Raw genomic sequence first — 25,441 nt, 5'->3', positions numbered from 1 at the left:
GCTTTCTCGTATACAGTGGATATAAAAAGTTTAGACACCCCTGTTAAAGTGCCAGGTTTTTGTTATATAAAAAAATGAGACCACAATAAATAATTTCAAAACGTTTCCCACCTTTAATGTGACCTATAACATGTACAATTCAATTGAAAAACAAACAAATCTGTTAGGGTAAAAAATATAAAGTGTGTGTGTGTGTGTGTGTGTGTGTGTGTGTGTGTGTGTGTGTGTGTGTGTGTTTGTGTATATATATATAAAATTAAATATAGTTTCACTTCATATTGCCGAAATGCTGAAATATCGAATTTCAGCATTTCAACAGTATAAAGCTGAAACCATTAAAACACCGACACCTCACAACCACGAAATCACAACATCGAACACAGCATACAGCATACAACACACAAACCATAACATTCACACCACAAAACACTGAATACAACACACCTACACTACACATATGTGCCCCCTGCACCCCCCACACACCCCACTTATATATACTAACTCAGAGATCGCACAAACAGTAAAAAAAAAAAAAAAAAACTTGTATGTATGCATATATGGTTACATGTTATATTCTCAAAAGCCGAATGTCGAATCCGACATTGTCGACACGAGAATAGCGAAAATGCAGAATGTCGAACGGGTAAATGGAAATCTCTGTAAGGGGAGATTTCCATTTACTTCAGTGTTGTGCGGTCTCGGAGTTGGTATATTTAAGTAGTGGAGGTGTGGGGGGTGCAGAGGGTCTTGCCCCCTGCCCTACACCCTTTAGATTTTCTTTTCACTGGGGATGATTTTGCAATTGCTGATTCTACCCCAGTGCCCTTTCCTTAATAGGAAAAAGCCTGAGTTGCATGTTGGCTAGATCTTGTGACTGTCTAACAATCCTACCTGTTTACCAAGACATTAGTTAATACCACCCGAACTTAGTTAAGCCCCTTTCCATAATGGCTACAGGGGTCAAATTGGGGGGGGGGGGTACTTAAGATTGTCCCTCCAGTCATTCAGGTTATATTTAAAAACGGTCATGGAGGTACTACACTTTAGCTGTAAGGGAAGTCTATTCCATGAAAAAGATATTCTTTACAAAAGAGATCTATCCTACCAAAAGGTCCTGTTTATGTTTTGATAGTCGTTCAGGACTCTTTAGCATGTATTTAAGGTATTCATTTTGTGGATGTGAAGGAGATTACATAAGACTGGATGTTTCTTGTCTCTTTAGTCAAGGCAGAGGTCTACTCTCAATAGTCTTTAAGAAATAAAAATGAGTGATAGCACTGTAAGGCGGCCTCATAATCATATGCCTCTTCAAGTAAATAACAAAGGGGTCTGGTAAGGGAGGAGTAGAAGGGAGGTGGGTCACTGACTTCCTTAGCTGTGGAAGATATGCTCCTGGTGATTTAGTCTGGCTGCATAAAAGGATACTCTAATAGCAGTGGTCACAAGATGGTCAGTTGTAGCTAATTGTCACCAAAGGTCCCCAAGTCACTGACAAAGTCAGTTTTTAGGAGGGTTTGACCTGTGTTATAGGAATAAGTGTCCATGTTTGTCAAAGTGAATAATGCTGCACTTTATGGCATTTAGTTTGAGGCTGTGATCCAAGCACCATTTGTTAGCTTGATTTTAGACCCTTCTGGAGAATACATAGGTCATCTGGGGTATTTTTGACAGTTCCAAGTTTGCAGTCATCTGCAAATTTCTTCAGCCACAGGTCTCTGGTGTCTGTTTGCTTTAACATCAGAGAAGTAGATACCAAGGAGGAGTGCTCCCAGAAATGGTTCCTGAGGGACACCTCTTGTAATTACTCTTAGCTGAGAGTGTGCCTGTAACACTAACATATGAGGTTCTGTCAGTGAGACAGTTTGCTGTGAGTGGTTAACATTGTTTACATTAAACTGGGTTAGCTTATCAACGATGCCAGGGTGTGGAATGGTATTGAAGGCTTTGACCAAGTCCAAGTATGCTGTGTGAACCGATGTATCAGAGTCTAATGCCTTAGTGACATATTTAAAAAAGTCTACCTGGTTTAAGAGGTTTGGTCTGTCTTTTACATAATCAAATTGGTTAGGGACCAGAGTTTGAAGACAACCTATGCCCTTGTTTATGAGGTTTGTAATGATGCACTCCATTGCCTTACATATAAGTCTGGTGAGACTGATAGGTGTGCAATTGCTGAGGTTAGTCATGAGTCCCCCTTTGTGGGGTGGGATGAATATAACAGTTCTCCATACTTCTGTCATGAATTCAGTGGGGAGGTTGAGATTGAATAGACATGATAAAGAGTTAGCCAGGCAGTGTTTGGTGCTGACAAGGCAACCTAGCACATTGTCAGGGCCAATGGACTTAGTGTTTTTAACCTTAGTGAGGTTAGGACTACATTTATTATTTGTTGGAGGTGGGGGGCAGTATATGCATGCTAATATGCTGTGAGTAATTTTTGGGAGATGGGGCATAATGTTTGAGCTGAATTTATCCACTAATATGTTGGCAAAGTCCTTAGGGATTGAAATATAATGTAGTTTTGTTTTGTATTAATTCAAAGCATTGCTGGGTGTTATTTCTTTGGTTCCTGGCTTAGCAAAAGAAGGCTTTATGGTTACATTAGCATGGTTGGTGATATGCAATTCATACTTGCTTCTGGAGGATTTTATTATGTTCTTTGTTGATACTTCTGAACTGTTCTCTAGCTGATGGGGTTATAAGTTTGCTTATATGGGCTAGTAGTTTATTCCTCTTGAGTACCCACCAGAAATATTTGTTGTTAAACTATGCACTAAGTGTATGTCTTATGGGGACTGAGGCCTCTTTGATAGCTTGGAGGTGGGCATACAATTTTTCTTTGAAGTAAGGTCATCTAGGTCAGGAAAGTGTTTGAATTTCATCAAGTCATCATTTACCTATCATAGATTTTCCTTAGAATAGATTCTGAAGATGGAGGGATGATTTTGAGGTGGCCCAGGTCTCATTCCTAGACTAAATTCTACTGCTGGTCAGATTTGACCATAAATTTGGTAACTGTGTGCTCTGAACATAGGGGAGCTGTTTTTTATGAGACCCAGTTCTAATATTTTGAGCACCTCATTGGGATTTGAACATTTTGATCCAAGGAGCTTGCATTAATGAAATTCAGCTGTCACTGTGCATACTTGTTTGTGGTGGTGTAGGTTCTCCAGTTATCTGTGGAAGAGTTGGTCACCCAAGAGTATATATATGACGAATGATTTAATTTTGTTACTGTATGCCTCATGGCATGCTATTGTCATAGAGGGAGTATAGTAGTTGGCTACTATGTGGTACTGGGTTATGTTTATCATAAGAAGAATGTGGAGGAGTTCTGTGTTACTGCCTGCATTACTTGTCTGGTGGTAAAGTGGCTCCTTAGAAACACAGCTACACCCCCTCCATCAGCTACAACATACAATTCAGCGTTGATTCTGAAGGAATGATAGTCATTAAAACCTTGCACTGCAGGGGTGGTGTCACTGCTCTAAAACCATGCTTCAGTAACTACTTATATAGCAATGTGTTCAAGGATTAAGGATGCCTTTAAGGAGCACAATATTTTATGTAGGCTGCAAGTGTTAAGCAGTGCAGCTTTTATATTGTTTTGATTGTAGTTGGCTTTGTGAGTAATTTGAGGAGACTGCCATGGCTAAAAAAGGCACTATGGGGGAAGAAAATGTCTTAGTCATTATATGGCAGCCACAAGAAAAGAAATGCAGACCATCCCTTGCAAAACAGCTGAGCTTGTCAGCCATCTCATCCCAGCACTGATATATTGGATCCCCTTAGAATGGCACCAGTAACCCCTCCAGTGGCATAGAGAGATAAAGCTGTGACTACAGCTCAGGTGACCTGGGTATGATTAGTGACTTGGGCATATGATGAAGGGGTAGGGGAGATGGGATCTTGCCCATCCCAGAGTAAGAGATGATTATGTGGACATTCCCCTTGACATCATGCTAGAGGCTGGGGGTTTGGACAGCAGAGGGGGTAGATTAAGAGCAAATGGAGGAAACATTGGCAAAACTTCTGTGAAGGCGGGACATGATGCCACATGCACCTATTGTATGCCCTCAGTGATGAAGCAAACCACATAACCAAGGGAGGGAGATGAAAGAAGGGTTGATCTTAAAATGTCCCCTTCATAAAGATGTAGAGCAGCACACCCCCCCCCCCCAGATGCCCTTAGGATTCACATTGGCCCCATTCAGAATTTGGTAATAATCCAGGGGTAGTGGAGGATTGTTAGACCTGTAATTGGATGTGGGGCTCTGGGGGCAGCTGTCAAAAGTGAATCAGGAGTGAAGCATCCCCCCCCCTCAAAAAAGAGTGAATCAGTAGTTTAACCCAATAATTAAAGTCAGTTGTCTTTTTGTTTATATTTGGATATCATTCTTAGCAATGGTAGGAGACTGCTTAGTACTAGTTTTACTCCCTTTCCAGCTGAATATTCTAAGAGCTGCATCATGTCCCTCTTTGTATGAGCTGATGAGGTACATCTCAAGTCATTTACTCCCATATGTGCAATGATCAGGTCATATGTGTACCTGGGATGAATGGACTTGAGGGCCTTAGTGATGGTACACATCCTGACACTAGAGAGGCAGCTAACCATTATAGTGCCTTTGCTCGACCTGGCGAGTGAAGCATCTGTGTGCCCTGCTGTAGAGTTACCTACAACCTGGACATTGCCACATGAACTGCTTGATCTTGCTACCTTAAGGGCTTTTGTGTGCTTGGTATATGAACCCTGTTAATGTTTGTATTTCCTATAATTTTGGAGCGAGCTGCATGTTGCATATGAGCTGTTGATGCTGGGTTGCATGCAGGAGGTAAATCAGAGTCCTAGGAGGCTTTGGTAAAGATTTTTAATGGCATCAGCATAAGGTGGTTTAGAGTTTGTAATCTGTGGATGTTGTCCAGATTCTTGTGGGAGTAAGACAGAGTTAAGGTAACTGCATGTAGGTGTATGAGAGAGGAGATACCTTTAGTTAAGTATTTACACCTCTCACATACAGTCTTTTGGGTTTAGTAGGAATGAGTAGTGAGCATGAGGCAGTTTATTCACTCCCTTAGCCATGTCCTATAAGGCAGACAATGGGATGGGCTTGCATGTTGACTTTTGATAATGACAGTGCTGCATGATTTAAAATAAGTGGGATTTAAGGAGATGGGTTGGGAATTGTTACAGCTGTGGAAGTTAGTTGTACTGGTTTTATGTCTGTTTTTGTCTGTGCCCATAAGGTAGTGCAAGTCCGCACTGCTCACTGCAACTTGTACTCAAGCTGAGCAGATCAGTACAGCTAAGAGGTAGCCCCATGCAACTCAGAGCAAGCAGTTTAGACAAAGAAGAAATGGAAAAGCAGCTCACTAGTGTTATAGAATGTTCCCTTCCTATTAAATAAGAAGACAGAGAATTTTACTTGCATGTACTACCCACTATGGAAGTACCACATTTAGTGCAACTCCGCCTGTTAGATTGAAATTAACAGCATTTGAATTATCAGCAACAGGTACACAGACAAACTGTACAACTGTATGTTCGTAATTGCTGACAGATTTATTGAAACAAGCCAGCCAAGCAGTACTGTGAGATTATAAACATTCTCTTTAGAACACAGATCACTGTCAGATACACTGCACTTCCTCAGCTGACTCAGATTACACAAATGTTCACCAAAAATGTATTTTACAGCCGCCACTTTTATAGTTTGAAAATTTTGTCCTTGATGTGAACTTTTTTTTTCCTGTATTGATGTCTACTTTGTCTGTATCCTTATCTCAGTTCAGAGAAAACCAGTTCTCAGCAGGCCAAAATGTTCTTTCAGCAATGTTCTTTCGTTGATAGGATAGTCTGTAACTTTTTCTGCTGTGTTAACCATGCTTATCCAGAGAAAACTAGTTTTCAGCATGGCAAAATATTCTTTCATTGATAGAATCATATGTAACTTTTTTTCTGCTGTTAGCCATTTCCCTTTAGCAAGTTATTTCTCATGAATATCTGTATACATTCACCTGTTTATGGTATTTTAACAAGACTCTGTTGTTAATGCCATTTATTAAGACTCTGTTAATGCCATTTATTACAAAACATTCAGAAGTATTTGTTTCACACAAGCACATTCTGTTAAGGCAATGCATATTTATTTTCTGCACTTGCAGATGCTATATATCAAATGCTGTTTCTAAAAATATCACACTGTTGGTATGATTACTAAACCTCTGTTACTGTGCAGGAAAAACAGGTCTACCAAATTATATATATATATTATTTTTATCAAATACATGTTATGTCTATGAGAGAAACAAATCTTAATTTATATAATTCTATGAATTTCCCCTTTTTATTTTGAAAACCAAAACATTTTCAGTAAATCAAACGAATCTTACAGAAAAAAACATGTCTCCATTGGTTATGTTACTTTCTTTACTACCTGGATTAGTTACAGTAGATACCTGATTAACAGTCTTTTTAATACAAAGTTTAACACATATGCATGTTATTACAATTAACAAAATAATGGCTACTATAGCAATTAAAACTGTGATAACGGTTTTCCACCATTTTGAAATAACCCATTTAACCAGTCACTCCAGTCACTATACCATGTCTTTCTAGTCTTTTCCGAAACTAGTTGTATTTTACTTAAATGTTGCATTATGAATTCTGTCTTGTCTGCAATATAAGTACAGCACTCCTCATTGATCAGAGCATAAAGACCCTTTTGCTTATGCTAAATTTATGTCATGACTGTAGATCTATGATTGATCTAATGTACCAATACTGTTTCCTAATTCTCTCTTTCTCCTAACATTTATTTTACCTTCAGGTAATTCTTTAGTTAATCTCATTAATGGTTTTACATATCTTACATAACAGTTTCACTCCCATTCCATAGGAAGGCATTTATATCCTTTTGTACTGCAAATGTAGTATTCCCTAGCTACTCTGATATTGCATTCAGTGACCTTTGCTGGTTTTGACCTGTCTGTTGTATACATACACTTCCTTTTGTAACTGTCCTTACTTTTAAGGTTGGAACATCTACCTTGTCTGGTATACCACAACTCTATTCCTGTTGCTAATTACTTTGATCTTTTGGCTATTTCTTGGCATACTTTCTGACAGGCCTTTTATCCATTGTCGATGTTTTGATTTTGATTTTAAGATACTGAACTGTCCCTGCAACTTGTACTTTTGAATCAGTCCTGCACTGTCAGTGAACCCTCTTCTAGCCCATGTTGTCATATGTAGTCTCAAAGAATTTACTACATAAGCACTGTCACTGTAAGCATTTACTCGATGTAAATGCTGTAAAACATATTGTACATCTTCTAACTCATAATCCAAAATTAGGCACCGGAGACCAGCAGTTCCAACACACAAGTAATTTAATGTTCAAACACAGCAAAAGGAACACACATCCACAAATAACATAAACGCTGATGAAAACACTTCCCCTTACATTTTTGTCTCATAGAACTTCATCAGATAACTTTTCCTGTTTGAATAGATCAATGAAATCAGTGATTCAATTAGTTACCAAGATACAGAAAAAGTGGATTCTAAACTGCATGTGACAGTCTTACTTGTCTAACACCATCTGGTGGACAAATAATAAAACACATACAATGTATATAAAATCAAGAATTCACTTAAATAAATAAACCAGGATAAAATAACATGAATATACATAAAAAATGTAAAAAATATCACAATTTTGCAGATCTGAGCTTGAGTACAGGTTTTAAAGACACCATATCATTAAGTCCTGAATTGTTGCAAGCATCCAGGACTAATTGCCAATATAGCTCCCTGTATTCGAGTCTGGTCTTCCATGGCCCACCCTGGGGTCTATAGGGACCACCTCTATCACGAAAAATTGATACTCAGCTTTTGTACATGCCTGAAGATGTTTGTACAGGGCGTTATCATCATTTTTCTTTCTTAAATCATAAAGGTGTTCATACATTCTTTATTTTAACCTCCTTTCCGTCTTACCCACATAGAAAGAGTCACATGCCCCACACAAAACAATATATACCACACCTGTGGTATTACAATTTGCATACCCTCTAGTAGTTATATACTTGTTTCTACATTTTAAATATAACATGTCCCCAGTCCGTATGTACTTACATTGGGTGCAATTTCCACATTTGTGTGCACCTTTTTTGTTACTAATAAGAGTTCCGAAATTGTTATAATGGGAACCACCTTCCAAAATATTTTTGATATTTCATCCTTTTTTGTATACACATTTAAGTGGCTTTTCAAATATACAATTTAAATCTGATAAGGCTGCAAATTGTTTCCACTGACCAAAATTTGTTTCACTATCATATGTGATAGTCAAAGCAGATTGGTAAGCCTCCCCTTCTATCCTCGTACCTAGCCTTGCATAATCAGAGGGGTGATTTTTACCCAAAATAGGGGCAAACCTAGACTCTCTACCATCCATGACTTCTGTTACTACATCATTCAAAAGTATTGGAGGGTACCCCCTGGCTTTGAACATTTCTACTATAAAATCACATTCTCTTTTAAAATCCTGGTCATCAGATGTCATTCTGCTAGCCTGGACCAGTTGACCTTTTATTACCCCTCTTTTTTGGTGTGGGGGTTGGCACTCGTATAGTGAAGATAATAATTCGAGAATGTCTGCTTTCTATGTATTTTAGATTTGAAAGCATTGTCCACTCTTTGAATGTTAACATCAAGGTAATTTAACTCACTATCGTTAAGCAGATATGTAAATTTTAGGAACTTAGTAGTCTTAGAAATGTATTCAAGGAATTCGAAAAAATGATGATCAGTACCAGTCCAAAAAATACAGATGTCATCTAAAAAGCGCCCATACAGGTTCCAATATTACTTAAATTCAGAGGTGAAAACATTTGTTTTCCCAATATAGGAGAATAATATTGGCAGGTAGGAGCACAGTGTGCCCCCATTGCCATGCCCTTCAATTGTTTATAGTATTCTCCCTGAAAGAAAATAAAATTATTCTTAAGGACTAGGTCCATTAAAATTAGATAAGTGCGAAATACACCAAAGGGAATATCCCCACAATCGGCCATGAATTCCTCAAACCAAGCAAGCCCCACATCATGTGGAATACACGTGAACAAATCCACTACATCAAGTGTAATGAACGTACTTGTGTTGGATTGTTGTTCATTGCTTGCGTGTCTTAAAAAATCCCATGAATCCTTGAGAATATTCTCATTTTTGAAAATTGTGTTTTTTAGATTATAATCTATATATTTTGCCGAAGGTACAGTTACTAATCCTTCCGCAGAGACAATAGGCCTAAGCGGTGGGTCAGTAATACTTTTGTGGACCTTGGGTATGCCAAGGATAGAGGGTACTCTAGGCTTGTCGACATTTTAAAAAGTTATAAGTGTCAATGTCTATGAGCCTCTCTATCACTAGATCATTTAGACACATAGAAGTCTTTTTATAGGCAATGTTGACTTCATTCAAGGAAATGCTAGCGCATGTCTCTTCATCATTGAGCAAGTCAAACATTTTGCTTTCATAGCTGATATGATCCATTAAAACAACCCCTCCATCCTTGTCTGGTTTCATGGTTCTAAGGTTTTTGTTTTCCTTAAAATCATATAGAATACTCTTTTCCTCAGTAGTTACATTTGGGGCCACTCTGTTATATTTCAACATTTCCCTTAATTCTTTTTCCACCACCAGTTCAAAATTTCTAAGCAGGGGGTGCAGTGGGGGGTTGAAAGTGTTTTTCTTCACTAGTTTATTGTGAATATTCTTTTTCTCCTGTCCATTAAAAAATAATTCTAGATTTTTTTTGTCTAATAAATAATTTAAAATCAACTAATAAATTCACCAAATTGGTTTTTACCGTGGGTATAAAAGTGAATCCTTTCGAAAATAAATTAAAATGCCCTTTGGTGATGACAGTGCTGGTGTAGTTAAATATGTTAAAACCAATGTAGCTAAATAAGCAACCATCCTGTGTAATTTCATCTTGAGAATCTATCTCTAATGAGTTCGTTCCTGTGGTCCCCAACTTTTCTGTACTTGGTTCCCATACCTGTAACATCTTCTAACTCAGCCCTTTCTGCTGACATGTATTCTAGTAACTTAATTGTAATTGGTTTGTCTCCCTTTTGCAATGTCACTATTGCAAACCCATTGTAGTACTTTCCATCCTTCCAGAAATGTGAACCATTCACATACTCTGTAGAAATGTCTGATTAACCCCTTCAGTGATTGTTTATCTTGCTGTCAAAGCTCCGTTACCTGTGCCAACTTCTGCTTTAGCATTTTAAATGCCTTTTCCTCTGTGCATGACTCCATTGTAGAGTCAACTCTTCTTTTTGATCTGCCTTATGTTGTTGTGTCCTTCAGCTTTTCCTGGTTAGGGGTCACCACAGCGGAACTCCGGTCCGTTAATGATTGGCAGTAGATTTTTACATGCCGAGTTGCCGGCCCTCACGCACAACCTTCAGTGAAGGTACGCCCATTCATGCATGTCTCTACACAGAAGACGCTCTAGCTGAGAATCGAACGGGACAATGTCTTACTGTGAGGCGACAATGCTACCGCAGCACCACCACCGCAGTAATTCTTTTTGATCTGCCTTATGCAAATCCAAAATTGTCAAAGGCTTTGGCAATTGCAGAATGCCCCTCAACCTTTCCTGTCAAGGAGTCCTCTCTGTCGGTCTGATAATGGTTCCTAAAAGTTTTACTTCTTGGGAAGAGAACTGTATTTTGTCTTTGTTTACTTTGAAATCTGCCTCTTGTACCGGTCTCAAAACTTCTCTCAGCTGTGATATGTGTTCTTTTACAGTCTCTGACTGTATCAGAATGTCATTAATATAATGAATAACCTTGTCACGTTTACTCACATTCTGTAAGAATGTCCCTACTATCTGATGAAAGATGACAAAACTGTTCTGAAAACCCTGAAGTAATCTAGTTATGACATACTGTTGATTTTCAAAGGTAATGTAATCCCTTGCACTTCCCAATGTAATCATAACTTTTAACTTTCCACAGTCTGTTTTTGTCTGTGCCCATAAAGTCTGAAATTCTTTCTCTGTGGTGTTCTAAATATCCATCCCTTTGTTCATCTTTTCAGGGGCACCGCCCTGTTTCCTGCTCTCTACTAGGCTAACTTGTGTTGTCATGCACTGTCGGTTAACACTCAGTTCACTTTCATTTCTCACATTGCCTTCACTGTCCTAATGCTGCATGCCTTCACTGTCATAATGCTGCAGTTTAGTATTCCCACTTGCCTTATTATGAAACTTTTGACCCTCTATGTTATCATCCTGCAATTTTTACTGTTTCTTTTTTACTTGGTTTTCTGAGTCCCTTGTAAATACTCCTTTCTCTATCTGCCTATTTTTCCATTTTCTGTAGTATACAGAGTCCTGCTTGATATGTCCCAGTTTTCTATAGAAAAAAAAAATGCAATTTGTCTGTCATCAGGGATTCCCGTAGCTGAAGGGGCTGATGTCACTTTCAGTACATCTGTGTTTTCATCCCCCCACCTTTTTCTACTTTTCTCCCATGTCCTACTACACTTATTTCAAATCCATCTTCATCAGTACCAAGAGAAAAAATGTTATGCTTAAAAATATCTTTGTTGTCACTCATTACTGTCCCTCCAATTAGCTTATGAACACATTGCTCTAATGTGTCAGCAATTCCCTCATAAATATACTTTGTCACCTGATACTCCTTTTTACTTGTTCCAAAAACGGATGCATAACTACATAAACTATTACTAAGAATACTCTAATTCAGCTTGCTGAGCTGGCCTATAATCTGATCTGGTATGCTTGGTAAACTGCCTACATCTGGAACATTACTTGTCTGTCCTTTGTGCAAGTATAACATGATGCACTCTTCATTCATGAGATCTTAATTTTTGACTGTACTGTTACATTTAAAATGTAGCATTGACTTTAATTTTACATTCTGTAAACTAGCAAAAAAAATCATTTGCCAAATTTGTAACTGTAAACCCTTTATTCTGTAAATTAACTCGATTGTCCTTTCTGGTATACCTTGCATAACATAAATGTATATGGTTACTCTACAACCAATATGTCTTTTTGAGCACTTCACCTGTGTCAGCTGAACTGGAATTTATTTTATCTTTAACCCATAAATTTGTGTGATTCTGTCATAGCCAGTTTTTTTAATTCTGTACATTTGCACAAAGTACTGCATGCAAATTCTTACAAGTGTAATCTGTGTGCACTATTGTACATTCTGAAGCATCCATCTGTATAGCAACATCAACCCTGTGCAAAATGTCTAAAACATCTTTCAAATACTTTCTAACCTGTATGTCATGTTTCTTTAACATTGCCATATGTTTTTCATTAAGCTCTGTTGATAGTTTCTTATCTTTGTTAAAAGCATGCCAGTGCGAGCAGTAAGTCTGAAACATTTCAGCTGTCTCTGCAACCTGTAAACTTTTAGCATGATCTAAAAATGGCTGTAATTCTCTATAAAAAGTATGACATGTTAAACAAAAACAAGGATATTTGTCTCCACAGTTAAAACATTTAACTTGAGTTGTATATTGTTGTACATACTGATCAAAACAATGAATGCATTTACACACAGACTTTTTCACTTGTATTTATACCAAACAGTGCTGTATTACATTTGACATCACTACGGGCTTGATCATAACACTGATGTAATAATGTCCAAACGTCTATGGCAACAGAATGTGTGCATTTAGCACCTATGTCCTTGTTGGTATCCATGTTATTTCAGAAAGAGGCTTACTGTTTTCAAAAATGGCTAACAGGCAATCAAACTGTAGACAAAAGCTGCAAACTAGAAACTCCCTCTATGAATTTCCATCACTCATGAGTACTGTGAAACAAGCATTTAACTTGGACTGTGCTTAGTAATTACTGGTTATAAAATAATGATTATTTCATGAATACAAACACAGACAGCAGTCCTTTGGTTTTGTTCTACTGCTCCTTACATAATTGTTTAATTTTATTTGAGATGTGCATGTCTCTGCTTTTCCTATTTTATGCCAGACTGTGTAACAGTCTTGTTGTACAGTTAGTTACCGGTGATATTTAACTGTTCTTGACTTCTGTCAAGCTTCTTATTGTTGCCAGCACATGTAGCACATTTTGAATGTGCAGTGTTGCTTTGCCAGCATTTTTTCACTTGACATCCAGGTAGCTGAACTGAAAAAAAAAATACCAACGCACACACAGACGTGTGTGTGTGTGTGTGCGTGTGTGTGTGTGTGTATATATATATATATATATATATATATATATATATATATATATATATGTATTAAATATAGTTTCACTTCATATTGCCGAAATGCTGAAATATCGAATTTCAGCATTTCAACAGTATAAAGCTGAAACCATTAAAACACCGACACCTCACAACCACGAAATCACATCGAACACACAGCATGCAACAATACAACACACAAACTATAACATTCACACCACAAAACACTGAAATACAACACACCACACAGACACACACCTACACTACACATATGTGCCCCCTGCACCCCCCACACCCCCCATTTATATATACTAACTCAGAGATCGCACAAACAGCAAAAAAAAAAAAAAAAAACGTGTATGTATGTGTATATGGTTACATGTTATATTCTCAAAAGCCGACAATGTCGAATCTGACATTGTCGACACGAGAATAGCTAAAATGCATAATGTCGAACGGGTAAATGGAAATCTTCGTAAGGGGAGATTTCCATTTACTTCACTGGTGTTCGGTCTCAGAGCTGGTATATCTAAGTAGTGGAGGTGCGGGGGGTGCAGGGGGACTTGCCCCCCTGCCTACACCCTTTAGATTTTCTTTTTTTTTTAATTTATTTTTTTTTGAACATTCGAAATTTTAATGGTTCGTTCATTAAAGGTCGACCTTGAGTGATTCGAACCATTAAACTTTCGATGTTCTAATATAGACCCTATATATATATATATATATATATATATATATATATATATATATATATATATATATATATACATATATATATAATTACTTTTTTTTCTGTCATCATTTTGTCAGCTTAACTATTGCCTGTTGTGTAATGTTCCATATTCTGCATTGTAGCTGTTGCTTCTTCATATGTGTTTATCCACTTAGTTATTTCACATAGTTTGCTTTTTGACCTGTTGATTTCTTCTTTCCTTTGTCATATTGCATCTCTGTGTAATTTTACCCTTAATAACTGAATCCAACCCCATTTTTGCTTACCCCGTTCCATCCAACCTTTTGTTTTTTGCTTACCCCTTTCCACTCTCTTGACAGCTTCTTTTTAAACTCTTTTTTTGTTTTAATTTTATACATTTGTTAACTAGATAAATCTACTGGGCACAAGTATCTCTTTTCAGGGGTGACCTGTGAGCACTGACTGGTTAAGTGACTTGCTCAGAGTCTGTAATAGACAAGTGGAGGGGGAAGGAATTAAACCCTTTAACCTTGACTACAAGAAGCAGCTCATTAACAGCTAAGAGCACTAATCCTTTGCATTAACTGACAGACTACAACTTAAGGTAATCCTCATCACATTGCAGCAGGAACTTATAAACCATTAGTAGTGCGTTATGTAGGCCTTTCTCACTGACCAATGCTCAAATGCACTTCAAAAATGTAATGATAATTTAAAAAGTATTGTCAGTTTTCGCTTTAGGCTTCTACTGCTGTATAATATAAAAGAAAATTTGTAGTTACTACTGCTGTTGAAACCCAACACAAACAAGACACACATAAAATGGGTTCAGGCATCTAAGCAGCATGAAATTTCTCTATGGCACATTTGGTTGGGGACACATGGCTGAAGTGACATTCAGCTTCAGAGTAATGTAGCTGTTCCTGTAGTCAAAGAGAAGAATGCAGTGCCATGCCCACAACTTCAGTAACCAAATGCACAAGGGGAAAATAATGTCCATGGCCTCCAAGACAACATGAGACAGCAGGCAATATGGCAGGCGTCAGCATCAGGCTGGCCAATGGGCATATCAGTGGCAGTAAAAACGCAGTGCACAATGGGCAGCGTCTTTATAATTGGTGTGTGTGGACCACTACCCCCTTCACAATGTCTACGGAACATTACCTAAAATGCATACTGAAGTCTAAATGTGACTACATTAGTATGCAGGATAGTCTCCATGTTTTAGCACACCTCTACATGTTACAGAAGCATGTACTGTACACTGAGCACAACACTCATTACTTCTTCTGCCTCCATGCACTTGGTTATTAAAGCTGTGGGCATGGCAGTGTGTGCTTCTCTTTGCCCACAGGGAGTCTGCAATAGCTGCATTTCTCTGCAGCTAAATGTCACTTCAGCCATGTGTTCCCAGCCACCAAATGTATCACATTGAAATGTCTTACTGCCTATGTGCCTGAACCCACATAAAACACTGTCCAAATCCAAAAACCAAAAGACATTGGCAAGTATTCCCAAAGTCCAAATTTATCAAAACACTAAGCTCTTTCATTCTTAAATATAGAACATCATCAGGGTAACATACACTAAAACCCTCCCCATTAAAAAAAAAAACAAGATTAACCAATTAGAACATCTAGTAATGAGTAATTAATAAAGGCAAAAAGATCATCAATGATGTCTGTGCATAATATGGAAACACAGCAAAAAACCCCAAAAATAATGAATAAATACATAGATATAATGCATTAACTTGTCAAAACCTCAATTCTGTCATTCTCAGAACAGCCAGAATTGAAATAGCATTGTTCAAACCAGGATTAACACTGGAGTTCAGTCTAAACGGTCATACCATCTCACTGTATTCTAATAAAGTGTTTAAGTCCCCTCCTGCTTGTTTATATTATACATGGTCAAGGATAAAAAACACACATTTCTTGAAATTAGTATACCACTTTGTATGTTTTTAAACAAGACATTGGTTCATCTTCCCTTTTTAATGTCATAGTAGTGTTCACAAATCCTATCTTTGAGTTTTCTGTTCATAACACTTAATTGTCCATAATTTTGCTTAATATTTCTGGTCTGCTTCTCATAAAAGTTGTAGTCTTCTGTCAAATCTCTGGGATTACCTGAGGGTTGAAGTCATGAAATAATGACATACATTCGAGTTTCAGACTTCATATCTTTCAGGAAATACATGCTAGCAGAAATCCTGATATTCAAGCAACTTCCTAAATTTATAAGAGCAATATTTAAAATTTGTTCCTTTTTTCAGCCTTTGTATCCCCCCTCATTATTTCAGGCCTTGTCCAGATTTCTTGCACTAAGAGGTTGAGAGATATGTTTCTGTTTGTTTTCCAAACATTAAACACTAGGCAGAAAGTACAAATTGCTACATAACTATGGTGATATAAGGTCTCTCGTATATAAATTGGCATTGTTTACACTGACCACACTTCCTCATATAATTGTATTTAATACTTGTAGGGGTGTTATCAGTTCTACTTCCAAATAAATCTAAGATGTTTCCCTTTGATAAATACAACCTGTGGGGTTCCACCCGAACTTCAAGTCGTCAGAGAACACCAGGTTCCATTTCTCACGTAGTACCTTTACATATTTAAAAATCACCACTAAAGGGTAGTGTGTGGTCCTGTTCCTGTGATCATTTTGAGGGGGTGGGAAGATAACATCTAAATTCTGCCATTTCCCCAATAAAAGACAAAATTTAGTTTTCCTCCCTCTAACAGTTTGCTCTTTGTCTCATTTAGGAGGCAATTGGGGTAACCCCTTGCACTAAAGAGTGTCATTAATTAGTCTCAGAGAGTAAACATTTTTCAACATTAATAAGCCTAGACAGGCATGTCATGTGGCATTTCACGATGCCTTTCTTTTGAAAGTAAGATGACAGCTTTCAAAATGAAGATAAGAATTGGAAAATCTTTTTTTTTTTCTTAAAAATATTAGAGGTATATTTCTTTGCCATTCTGCCTTTGCTAATAGTTATATCCTGAGCCAGGGGCTTGTGTTCAGGATATGTAATTGTATTTTCTGAGCTATAAAAATGTTAGAAGTTCACAGTATGTTTGCCGCTGTTCACTTACTGTAAGATTCCATATTATAGTCTTACCGCATAAAATATCCACAGAAACTATCAAATAGTTTGAAAAAAGTGTTTGAAATGGAGCTAAATTTATTTATTTTTTTTCTGCAGAACTGAAAAACAGAGCTGGGCATTGCAAAATGAACAGTTGAAGGAACAGTATTTGATTGCACTGACTGACAAAGATCTACAGCTGAATGACTTGCAAAGACTAGTGCAAGATATGAGGGTGTCATCTGGCAAGCTGAATATTACAAATGAGCAGTATCAGAGAGAAGTAAGATTTTTAATACTGTTTTAGACTGCCTTTATCCTTTTTCCTTGTTTTTGAATTTCTTTTGTATCATAATTTATAATCTGACATTATATTATCTTTTTAATTTTGTTTTTGTTTTTGTTGTCACTGTCATTAGCGTAGTTTCATGCAGTCCCTTCTAATACTCAGTGTGTAACACAAAGGCAAGTGAAACAGAATTAGTAATTAGTTGTATATTCTGAGTAGCCTTGTTTTACATCAGTTAGTGTTGTTGCCTCACAGTGTTTCGTATCCATCTCAGTTCTTGGTTAGGGTATCTTCTCTGTGGCATTTCTTTGCCCTTCCTAAGTTTACATGGATTTTCATCAGGGTTTCCAGTTTCCTCCTGCATTCCAAAGACATGCTGACAAGTGGATATAAGGTGCTTAAGGTGCTTATTTGGCCTTAGATTTTTGTTTAATAGTGATTCTCTGAGTACATGACATGTGCTCTGTTTTGGACTGATTTCTCATACTGGGCTGGTTCTTGCATTGTATTAATTGTTTGCAAGGGTAGTAGCTGATGGTGTGTGATGCTTGAACTGGAAAAAGAATGTATTGAAATTAAATGGGTGAATTGTATTAACACATACTGGACAGCGAAAGATGGTATTGTTCAAGCAAAGTCTCCTGCTGGGTGTACGATAACAAAGCCCTACCTCAATCTTTCCTAGTTTTGTTAACATCTCCAGCTAATGTATGCCCAGACTTCATAATAAGCATGTATACAAAAATAAATTAAAAAAAACTTGTAAATAAATAAGTAATAAATACACAAAAAATTAGTTAAAGTCAAAACTATCAGGGTTATTAAATAATTCTTTCAGGTTGATGATGTATGTACTCCAGCCTAGCAGATAGATATTCATTTTTTCCCATAGGATGTGTAATCCCATAGTTATATGTAAATGGGAGGGGGGGGGCAACTCCTTTATGTAACAAAAAAAAATGCTTAACAGGTCACTAGTTTCCCTGTACTTGACAATTTTCCAGGTTGATTCAAGATGATTAATTGAACAAAATTTCTGCAACTGAGAATTCCGCAAATATGTATAAATGAAAACAGCTTTTAGGGAATCACAAACATAGCTATTTGCACGTAGCAAGACCCCCTGTACCCTCCTGTGTGTGTGTGGGGGGGGCAACAACCTCCATGAATTGTTTATACACATTCCACAGTAACACAACATCGGAGGGGGGAGGCAAAGTCAATGATTGCTAAAAGTGGTTTTCAGCTACATGTATTCACAAAGTTGTCCATTGGGAAAAATTACCTTTGATTACTCCTCTAACTTTTGCTAATCAAGAGCAAGACTTACCTGAAGGTCAGAATGTGCTCCCCCCCCCCCCACCCAAGTATCTTTTTGCTGGTAGAATTCTTATGCTAATATAACATAAGATAAGAAACTTCCAAAGATACAAATGATTTCTTTCCTGGTTGTCAGAATGATTGTTGGCAGTCACAGAAGTCACTCCCAAGCCAGAGCAAACTTGAATGTGGAAGACTTAACTTTACCATCACCAAAAGAGTCATGAATTACCAGAACATGAGCTGAGTAGCTTGTGGGAAGGATAGCAGTGCAGGATTTTGTTGCATTACTAATATAACTGTAAGTTGGGTCAAGAAATGGGTCTGTGGATGGGCATTAAGTAAGAGCTTTGTCTTAATCTCTCACTGGGAAGTCTTAGATTTACATCTTCAGTTTTGTATGTTAGGAATAAGGCCTGCATCAAGTGATATATTTATTTTGAATGTTTCATTTATGTGCAAGTGACAGTAAAATAAGTGCTATAAAATGAATGAATGAATGAAATAAAAAATTATGCAGTATATCTTGCAAATGTCACTTATTCATTACAAAATTACACCATCTTGTTCTCCAGTAAAAACAGCAAGACTCCAAAAAAATAGAATTTCATAAATATGTCAACTTTGTTTAGGTTACAGTGGATTACTGTTTGTGTTTGGCTTTCTTAAAAAGATAGATAATGGGCCAGATTTACGAAGGATTGCACGGAGTCTTAGAGTAGAGTAAGACTCCATGCAGCCATCATGTCCGACGAGCGATCCAGGAACAGCCTGCAGGGGCGTGCAAGAGAGCTCCTGAAACGGCTCTTACACGAACAGGGCCGGGTCATGCAAATTACCTCAATTGCATCTGAAAGGCATGCAAATGAGGCAGATTTTCGATTCAGGAAACCCGAACCTGTCCGAGTAAGAGCAGTGTTATTTGCAGAAATGTACTCAGTTGACACCTGAGTACCGTTCTGCAAATAGCAAAACGGAGCTGTGACAGATCCAAATAAAGGTTGCATCCAGTAGAGGAAGCATGCCAATGGCCAAATATACGGCCATTGGCAATGTTTCCTGATGCAATATGAAAATAAAAATAATAAATTTTATTTCTCCGATTTCCGATGTTTAAGCATAGCGCAGTGGCGCGCAAATGGGCTGCACTCTAAAAACCAGAAAAATAAACATTTTAACCCACAAATGTGGAATTTATTTAAATTGTTAATTTACAATGCAAGGGAATGGCAGGCTGAAGACAACATGGCCACCGAGTAGAGGTTGCTAAGGGGGGAAGCACAGTCTAAGAGATGTAACCAAGCATTAGTAGACAATCCTATGCAAAGGAGGGTTAGGATAGTGAATCGCAGGTTTACATAGCAAATGAGCACAGTCAGTGGAGTGTAGGAGTAGGATAAGGGGAGTAGCAGAGTAGAAGATAGGTGACATCACAAGTGGGGTATGTATGAAAGAAGGGAAGCTCATTGGAGCAGAGTGGCATGTGTCAGCTGTCATTTACACATCATTGAAAGAGGTGTGTCAACAGGTAGGCTAGGTAAATGCAAGAAATGGAAGGTGTAATGCCATGAATAACACCAAAGTTTCTTGCTGAGCATGTGTGCGCGCCTCTAAACCCGAGTAAGACAGTGTGCGCGCTTGTAAGCATGAGTGCGTGTATGCCGGAGTAAGCATGTATAAGGCAGTTTAAAGTGTTGTAAGCACGTTTGCGCTGGTGTGCACGCGATTTAACCCGAATAAGCAAGTTTTAGACCGTGTAAGCATGTGTGCGTTCATGTGAGCTGCTGTGAGGGTTTGCACTTGTGTGTGTGGCGCTGCCCCCCCCCTCCCCGAGGAAACAGAAAGGAAATAGGAAGCAGAAATAATAGTAGGAAGCTACCAGGGAGTACTAGCAGAGCTAGCAGGTGAAAACAATCAGAATCGGGCAATTACACAGGCAGTACACTAGCCCAGCCCAGCGTAGCATTTAAACTCTGCAAACAACAGTTCATTATGTTTCTCACAAGCGACACTGCAGTAAGCTAATAGAAGTGAAAACTGAAAAAGATTTACTGAGACAAAGAAATGTTAGGGGCTGCCATTGCTGTTATAAGGCGACATATGCAACTTGCTGAGGGTGGTGACAATGGAAATGCTGCTAGACAACCCACAGTGAGGAGACGGAGAAGTGTGTACATGTCCAGGGTAACCTACCAGGGGCTACATGAGCTGGCGATAATGGAGCGCTATAGAGTGGACAGAGACCTCCTGCAGCAAATTGTTGAGCTGTGCAGGCCACGCCTCACACACAGAACCAACAGAGGGGAACCCATCCCAGTTGAAACCAAGGTATGTGTTGGCCTAAGAATATTAGCAACAGGTACCTTCCAGAGACCAACTGGTGATATGATGTGGATATCACAGGCATCAGCATCCAGGGTACTGCACTAGTTCCTGGATGCCATGTCAGCACATGTCGGTGATCATGTATATTTCCCCAATTCCCGTGAGGTATTGGCCAGCAATATGCGTCTCTTCCAGCAAATAGCGGAATACCCTGAGGTAGTGAGTGCAATAGACTGCACGCACATACGCATCAAAGCACCAGCTGGCAAGTGGGGTAGGGTCTACTTCAACCACAAGGGCTTCCCCTCCATCAACTGCCAGGTCGTGTGTGATGCCCATGGCATAATACTGAATGTGTGTGCTGGCTGCCCTGGAAGCTACCATGGTTCCCATATCTGGCATCTGACGCAGCTGTACCAGACATTTGCCAATGGGTCATCCCACATGGTCACCTAGTGGGGGATGCTGGCTATGCACTGGAGCCGTGGCTAATGACACCCATCAGAAACGCACACACAGCTGAACAGGAACGCCATAATGAGGCACATGCACAAACACGAAATGTAATCGAGCCTTGCAGTACTCACCAACTACATGTACCCAAATTGTCATGGTATGTGCTATGCTACATAATGTGATCCTGCGAAAACAGCTGCAGCAGGACCAGCATAGGCCTGGGCCAAACAGACCCCCACCATATCAAGGTCATCACAGGCAGAGCATGACTCAGAGGAGGAACAAGCTGAGCATGCCCCAATGGGCAGAAGTAGGCATGCCCAGTATGCTTTGGCCTTGGCAAAGAGGCAACGCATAGCACATACACTGGCTCAGTAGGAACACTGGAAATGATACCTCTCTCTGACTCGCACATATAATAAAAGGGATGTCTCAGTTGACACTAACCTCTATCAAACCTATCAACCACTGTACAGGGAGTGTAGTATGTACATCTGACATAGGCAGCCCTGCAGCACCACCTGAGGCATGAATGCTATGTGTCAAGCAATTTAAGGCAGTGCTAAACAACATTTACCACCATGTAGTATATGCAAACAGAATCGCACACACCAACTAGTACAACTGTGGTGAATGTCGAGTAATATTGGACAATGTCCAGCACAGTCGGTGAATATACAGCAATGTTGGACAAGCTTGGTCTAAGTAGGGCATAGCTGAACAAAAGCCAACATGCTCATATTTGCTTAACTGGCCCTTAAGCAGTCTGGTCTGCTCAGTATGAAAATATAAAGCAGTGATGGGCCTCTAACCCTGGATACTGTGCACTGTAGGTAAAGTACTGAACCACTAAACCATGACAGTATTGCAGTGGTCAGCCAGAATGAAGGAATGTTGATAGGTCTATGCAAAGTATCTCATGGAAACCCTGCAGGCACAGCATAATCCCTGTTGAGTTATGACACAAAGGTGAGTCCTGCAGTAAGAACAGAACTTGACTTCCAACACACACAGTATAAATGTTAATATTGGTCATGTTCACACACATCCACAAATGTAGTGGACTTCAGATCACAACATACTGAAAGGTCACACTGGGCATGCCCACACACTTAGGCCATGTCTGAGTACAGCAGTGGGCCACACATATCTGGCGGTTGCATGTGTTAACCCAGGAACCTCTCGCTATCCAGCAATCCGCCCTGTGCACACAGTTACATGACAACAGACATATATATAATATAGTGGAACCCAGTCATGATCAAACATGTTTTGCAGATACCTAAGTTGTTCATAGAAACTGGGAAAGCAAAGATGATAAAGACCTGCAAACAGTATCGGCAATAAATATTGTGCATCCTGAACATAAGCATAGGTTCAGAGGTCGATACTAGGCTGTCTGCCCTAGGGCATGTACAAGCCTAGCCAGAGTGTGTTTGGCTTTTGCAACCCTGTCAGATTACAACATTGTGCCAGTGAATAGTAGGTCACACAAGATAGCCCATGTATGTTTAGGCTACTGTGCCTCTGTCTAGCAGGGACACAGAAGATATCCCAGGGGTAAACATACAATCACCCATACAGCCATCAAGATGTCCCCTGTAAGTGGTCAGTGTGTGGCTCTGCCTATGTGTAACTGTGATCACAATCCAGAGTGAGTGGAGGTTCTGGAATAAGAATCTGTCCCTCCAGCATGTCCTATTAACATCTGTGCTGAGGTATATGTCCCTGGAGTGTGTAGCTTTAAGGGAGTCTGATATCCTGAGGTGGAGCATGTCCAGTAATTCTGGGTTAGGTATTACTGTAAACAACAGGCACACATCATATCCGAGTAGGTGTTAAGCGACTGAGTAGAGCTGGAGTTACTGCATCTGAACTGTGCAGGTCATCCGTGTGAGTCCCTACATCTGCTTGGTGAGGAACTTTTGTGGCCAGTACAGTTGCTGCAGGTGTTGGGTAAGGTACACCCCAAAGGTGGCATTGTAACCAAGCATGGTTGTGATGAGTTTAGGGGCACAATGACCTCACTCGACCTAGATGTGAAACCATATGGGATAAGATGGCTTATATAGAAGGTCTGTCCAACCGCCTTGCAAACGTGAATGTCAAAGGCGAAAGTACAAACAAGTCATGTCTCCAATCACCTAACAACTCCTACCGTATGTAATGGAGTATTACCCATGTGTAAATATGTGGACATGTTGTTATCCCTAAAGGGGATGACTATGCAACTAATGGCATTTAGCTGTAGGCCATGGCTTAGGCACCAGTCATCCATCTCTGTGAGATCCTGTTGGAGTATGCATGTGGCAGCTGGAGACTTGATCATGGCACCTAGTTTGCAGACAAGTGCGAACAAGGTCAGCCATATTCCCCCTGTGGTAGCCTGTACATCAGACAAATATACACTGAACAAGAGATGTCCCAGGACCAAGCCATGTGGGATGCCACTTGTAACTGGTGTATAGTCAGACATGGCACCTGCAATCCTGACCATGTGTGTGCTATCCCTGATCGAGGTAGCAATCCATCATGTGAGATATGTGTCCATATTAATGCTGGTGAGCCTATGCATAATGGCCCAGTGGGTAATTGTGTGGAAGGTTTTTGCAAGGTTCAGGTAGGCTGCATGTACAACTGTCCCTATGTCGATGGACCTGTTAACTGTCTAAAGAATGCAAACATGTTCAAGAGGCAAGATCTGCCCACAACAACGCTGAAATGTGTAGGACACAGTGTCTGTAGGTTCCCGATGTCTACGTGTAAGAGTCCCATGATAATATGCTCCATAGCTTTGCAGAACGGGCTAGTTAGGCTCATAGGGCAATATTGTATGTGGTCCATTGTAGCACCAACTCTGTAGAGTGGGACCACTGTCGCCATACACCATTCCGTGGGTACATATCCTGTAGTAACTCTGATATTGCACAGTGATGTAATGTGAGGGTTACGTCTGTCATGAAGCTTGTGTAAGATGCAGGCCGGGACACCATCTGTTCCCATTGATGCCATAATGTATGCTTTGGGGAGGGCAGCACTCACCTGTTACTGTGTGATATCAGGGAGGTTACACTCTGTTGGGATGGATAGTTGCTCTTTAGGGGGGATGGGGGGAGACATCTGCACCGAACCCGTTTGCCAGGATGTTGGCTATGCCAGTGGGTTCAGGGTAAGTTTAGTCAGTATGCAGTAACTCACAGCATATCAGTGAGTGTCCACCCAGGTTCCCGACATAACAGAAGAAGGCCTTGTGATAGCCCTACTTGTCTGGTGCATTTGTTCATGAGAAGCAGCCCTTACATAGGTACATGACTGATTGTAGCTGTCTGCTAGTACAGATCACAGATGCTTTCCCCGTCTGTGATTGTGCTCTATCATGTATTAGGTTCCTCCTGACGTTGTACAGCTTAGTTATGGCTGGGGTCTACCAGACAGGTCCCCTGCCATTGGAGGAGTGAGTCCTGTTGTTAGTGGATTGCATGGATTGTGCTATCCCAAATAGGTGTCCATAGAATGTTTATGTAAAGGATTCAGCAGTCGGAGCCGTATTTGCCACTGTCTCAGGGTCTCTGAAGGATACCACCTTGCTTTGGTGAAGTGAGACGTTGGTTCATGAGAAGTTCACCAAGATTACCTAGGATGGGTGTGTGGAGTGTATATGTATGTCCAGTGAGATATATGCATGTTCTGACCTTACCAATGAGGGGTACATCGCTGGTGTGGGACATAGTCACCATGTTGGTGATGATCAGGTCCAATATGTATTCCCCCTTGTGGCTGTGGTGACTGGTTGTGCCATAGCATATGAATTTACAAATTGTAGAGACTGTAGGGTGAGGGTATTGGGGCATGAGTAGTATCCCCAGTCAATATTTGTGTATCTGAAGTCACCCAATATAATGGTGTTTGTGGAGACCTTCATATTCTCCACTGTTCCCCGGAAAGCCGAGTGTGGTTCCTGAGTATGGGAATGTGGTCTGTA

General features: G+C 39.5%; 1 protein-coding gene across 2 annotated transcripts in view; it reads left to right on the top strand.

Annotated features, from left to right (window-relative positions):
- Positions 1-25,441, top strand: part of GOLGB1 (golgin B1) — a 1,744,011-nt gene that overhangs the window by 1,438,329 nt on the left and 280,241 nt on the right. For both annotated transcript variants that reach the window (XM_044087881.1, XM_044087880.1), the window contains exon 19: positions 17,187-17,352. In XM_044087881.1, coding sequence (XP_043943816.1) covers positions 17,187-17,352 — 166 coding nt within the window. The remainder of the gene's footprint in view (positions 1-17,186; positions 17,353-25,441) is intronic.

This window comes from Protopterus annectens, chromosome 11.part0 (assembly GCF_019279795.1).
Source record: "Protopterus annectens isolate FY-2018-M chromosome 11.part0, PAN1.0, whole genome shotgun sequence".
NCBI lineage: Eukaryota > Metazoa > Chordata > Ceratodontiformes > Protopteridae > Protopterus > Protopterus annectens.
The sequence above is the reverse complement of the archived record's forward strand: the minus strand, read 5'-3'. Positions and strand labels throughout refer to the sequence as shown.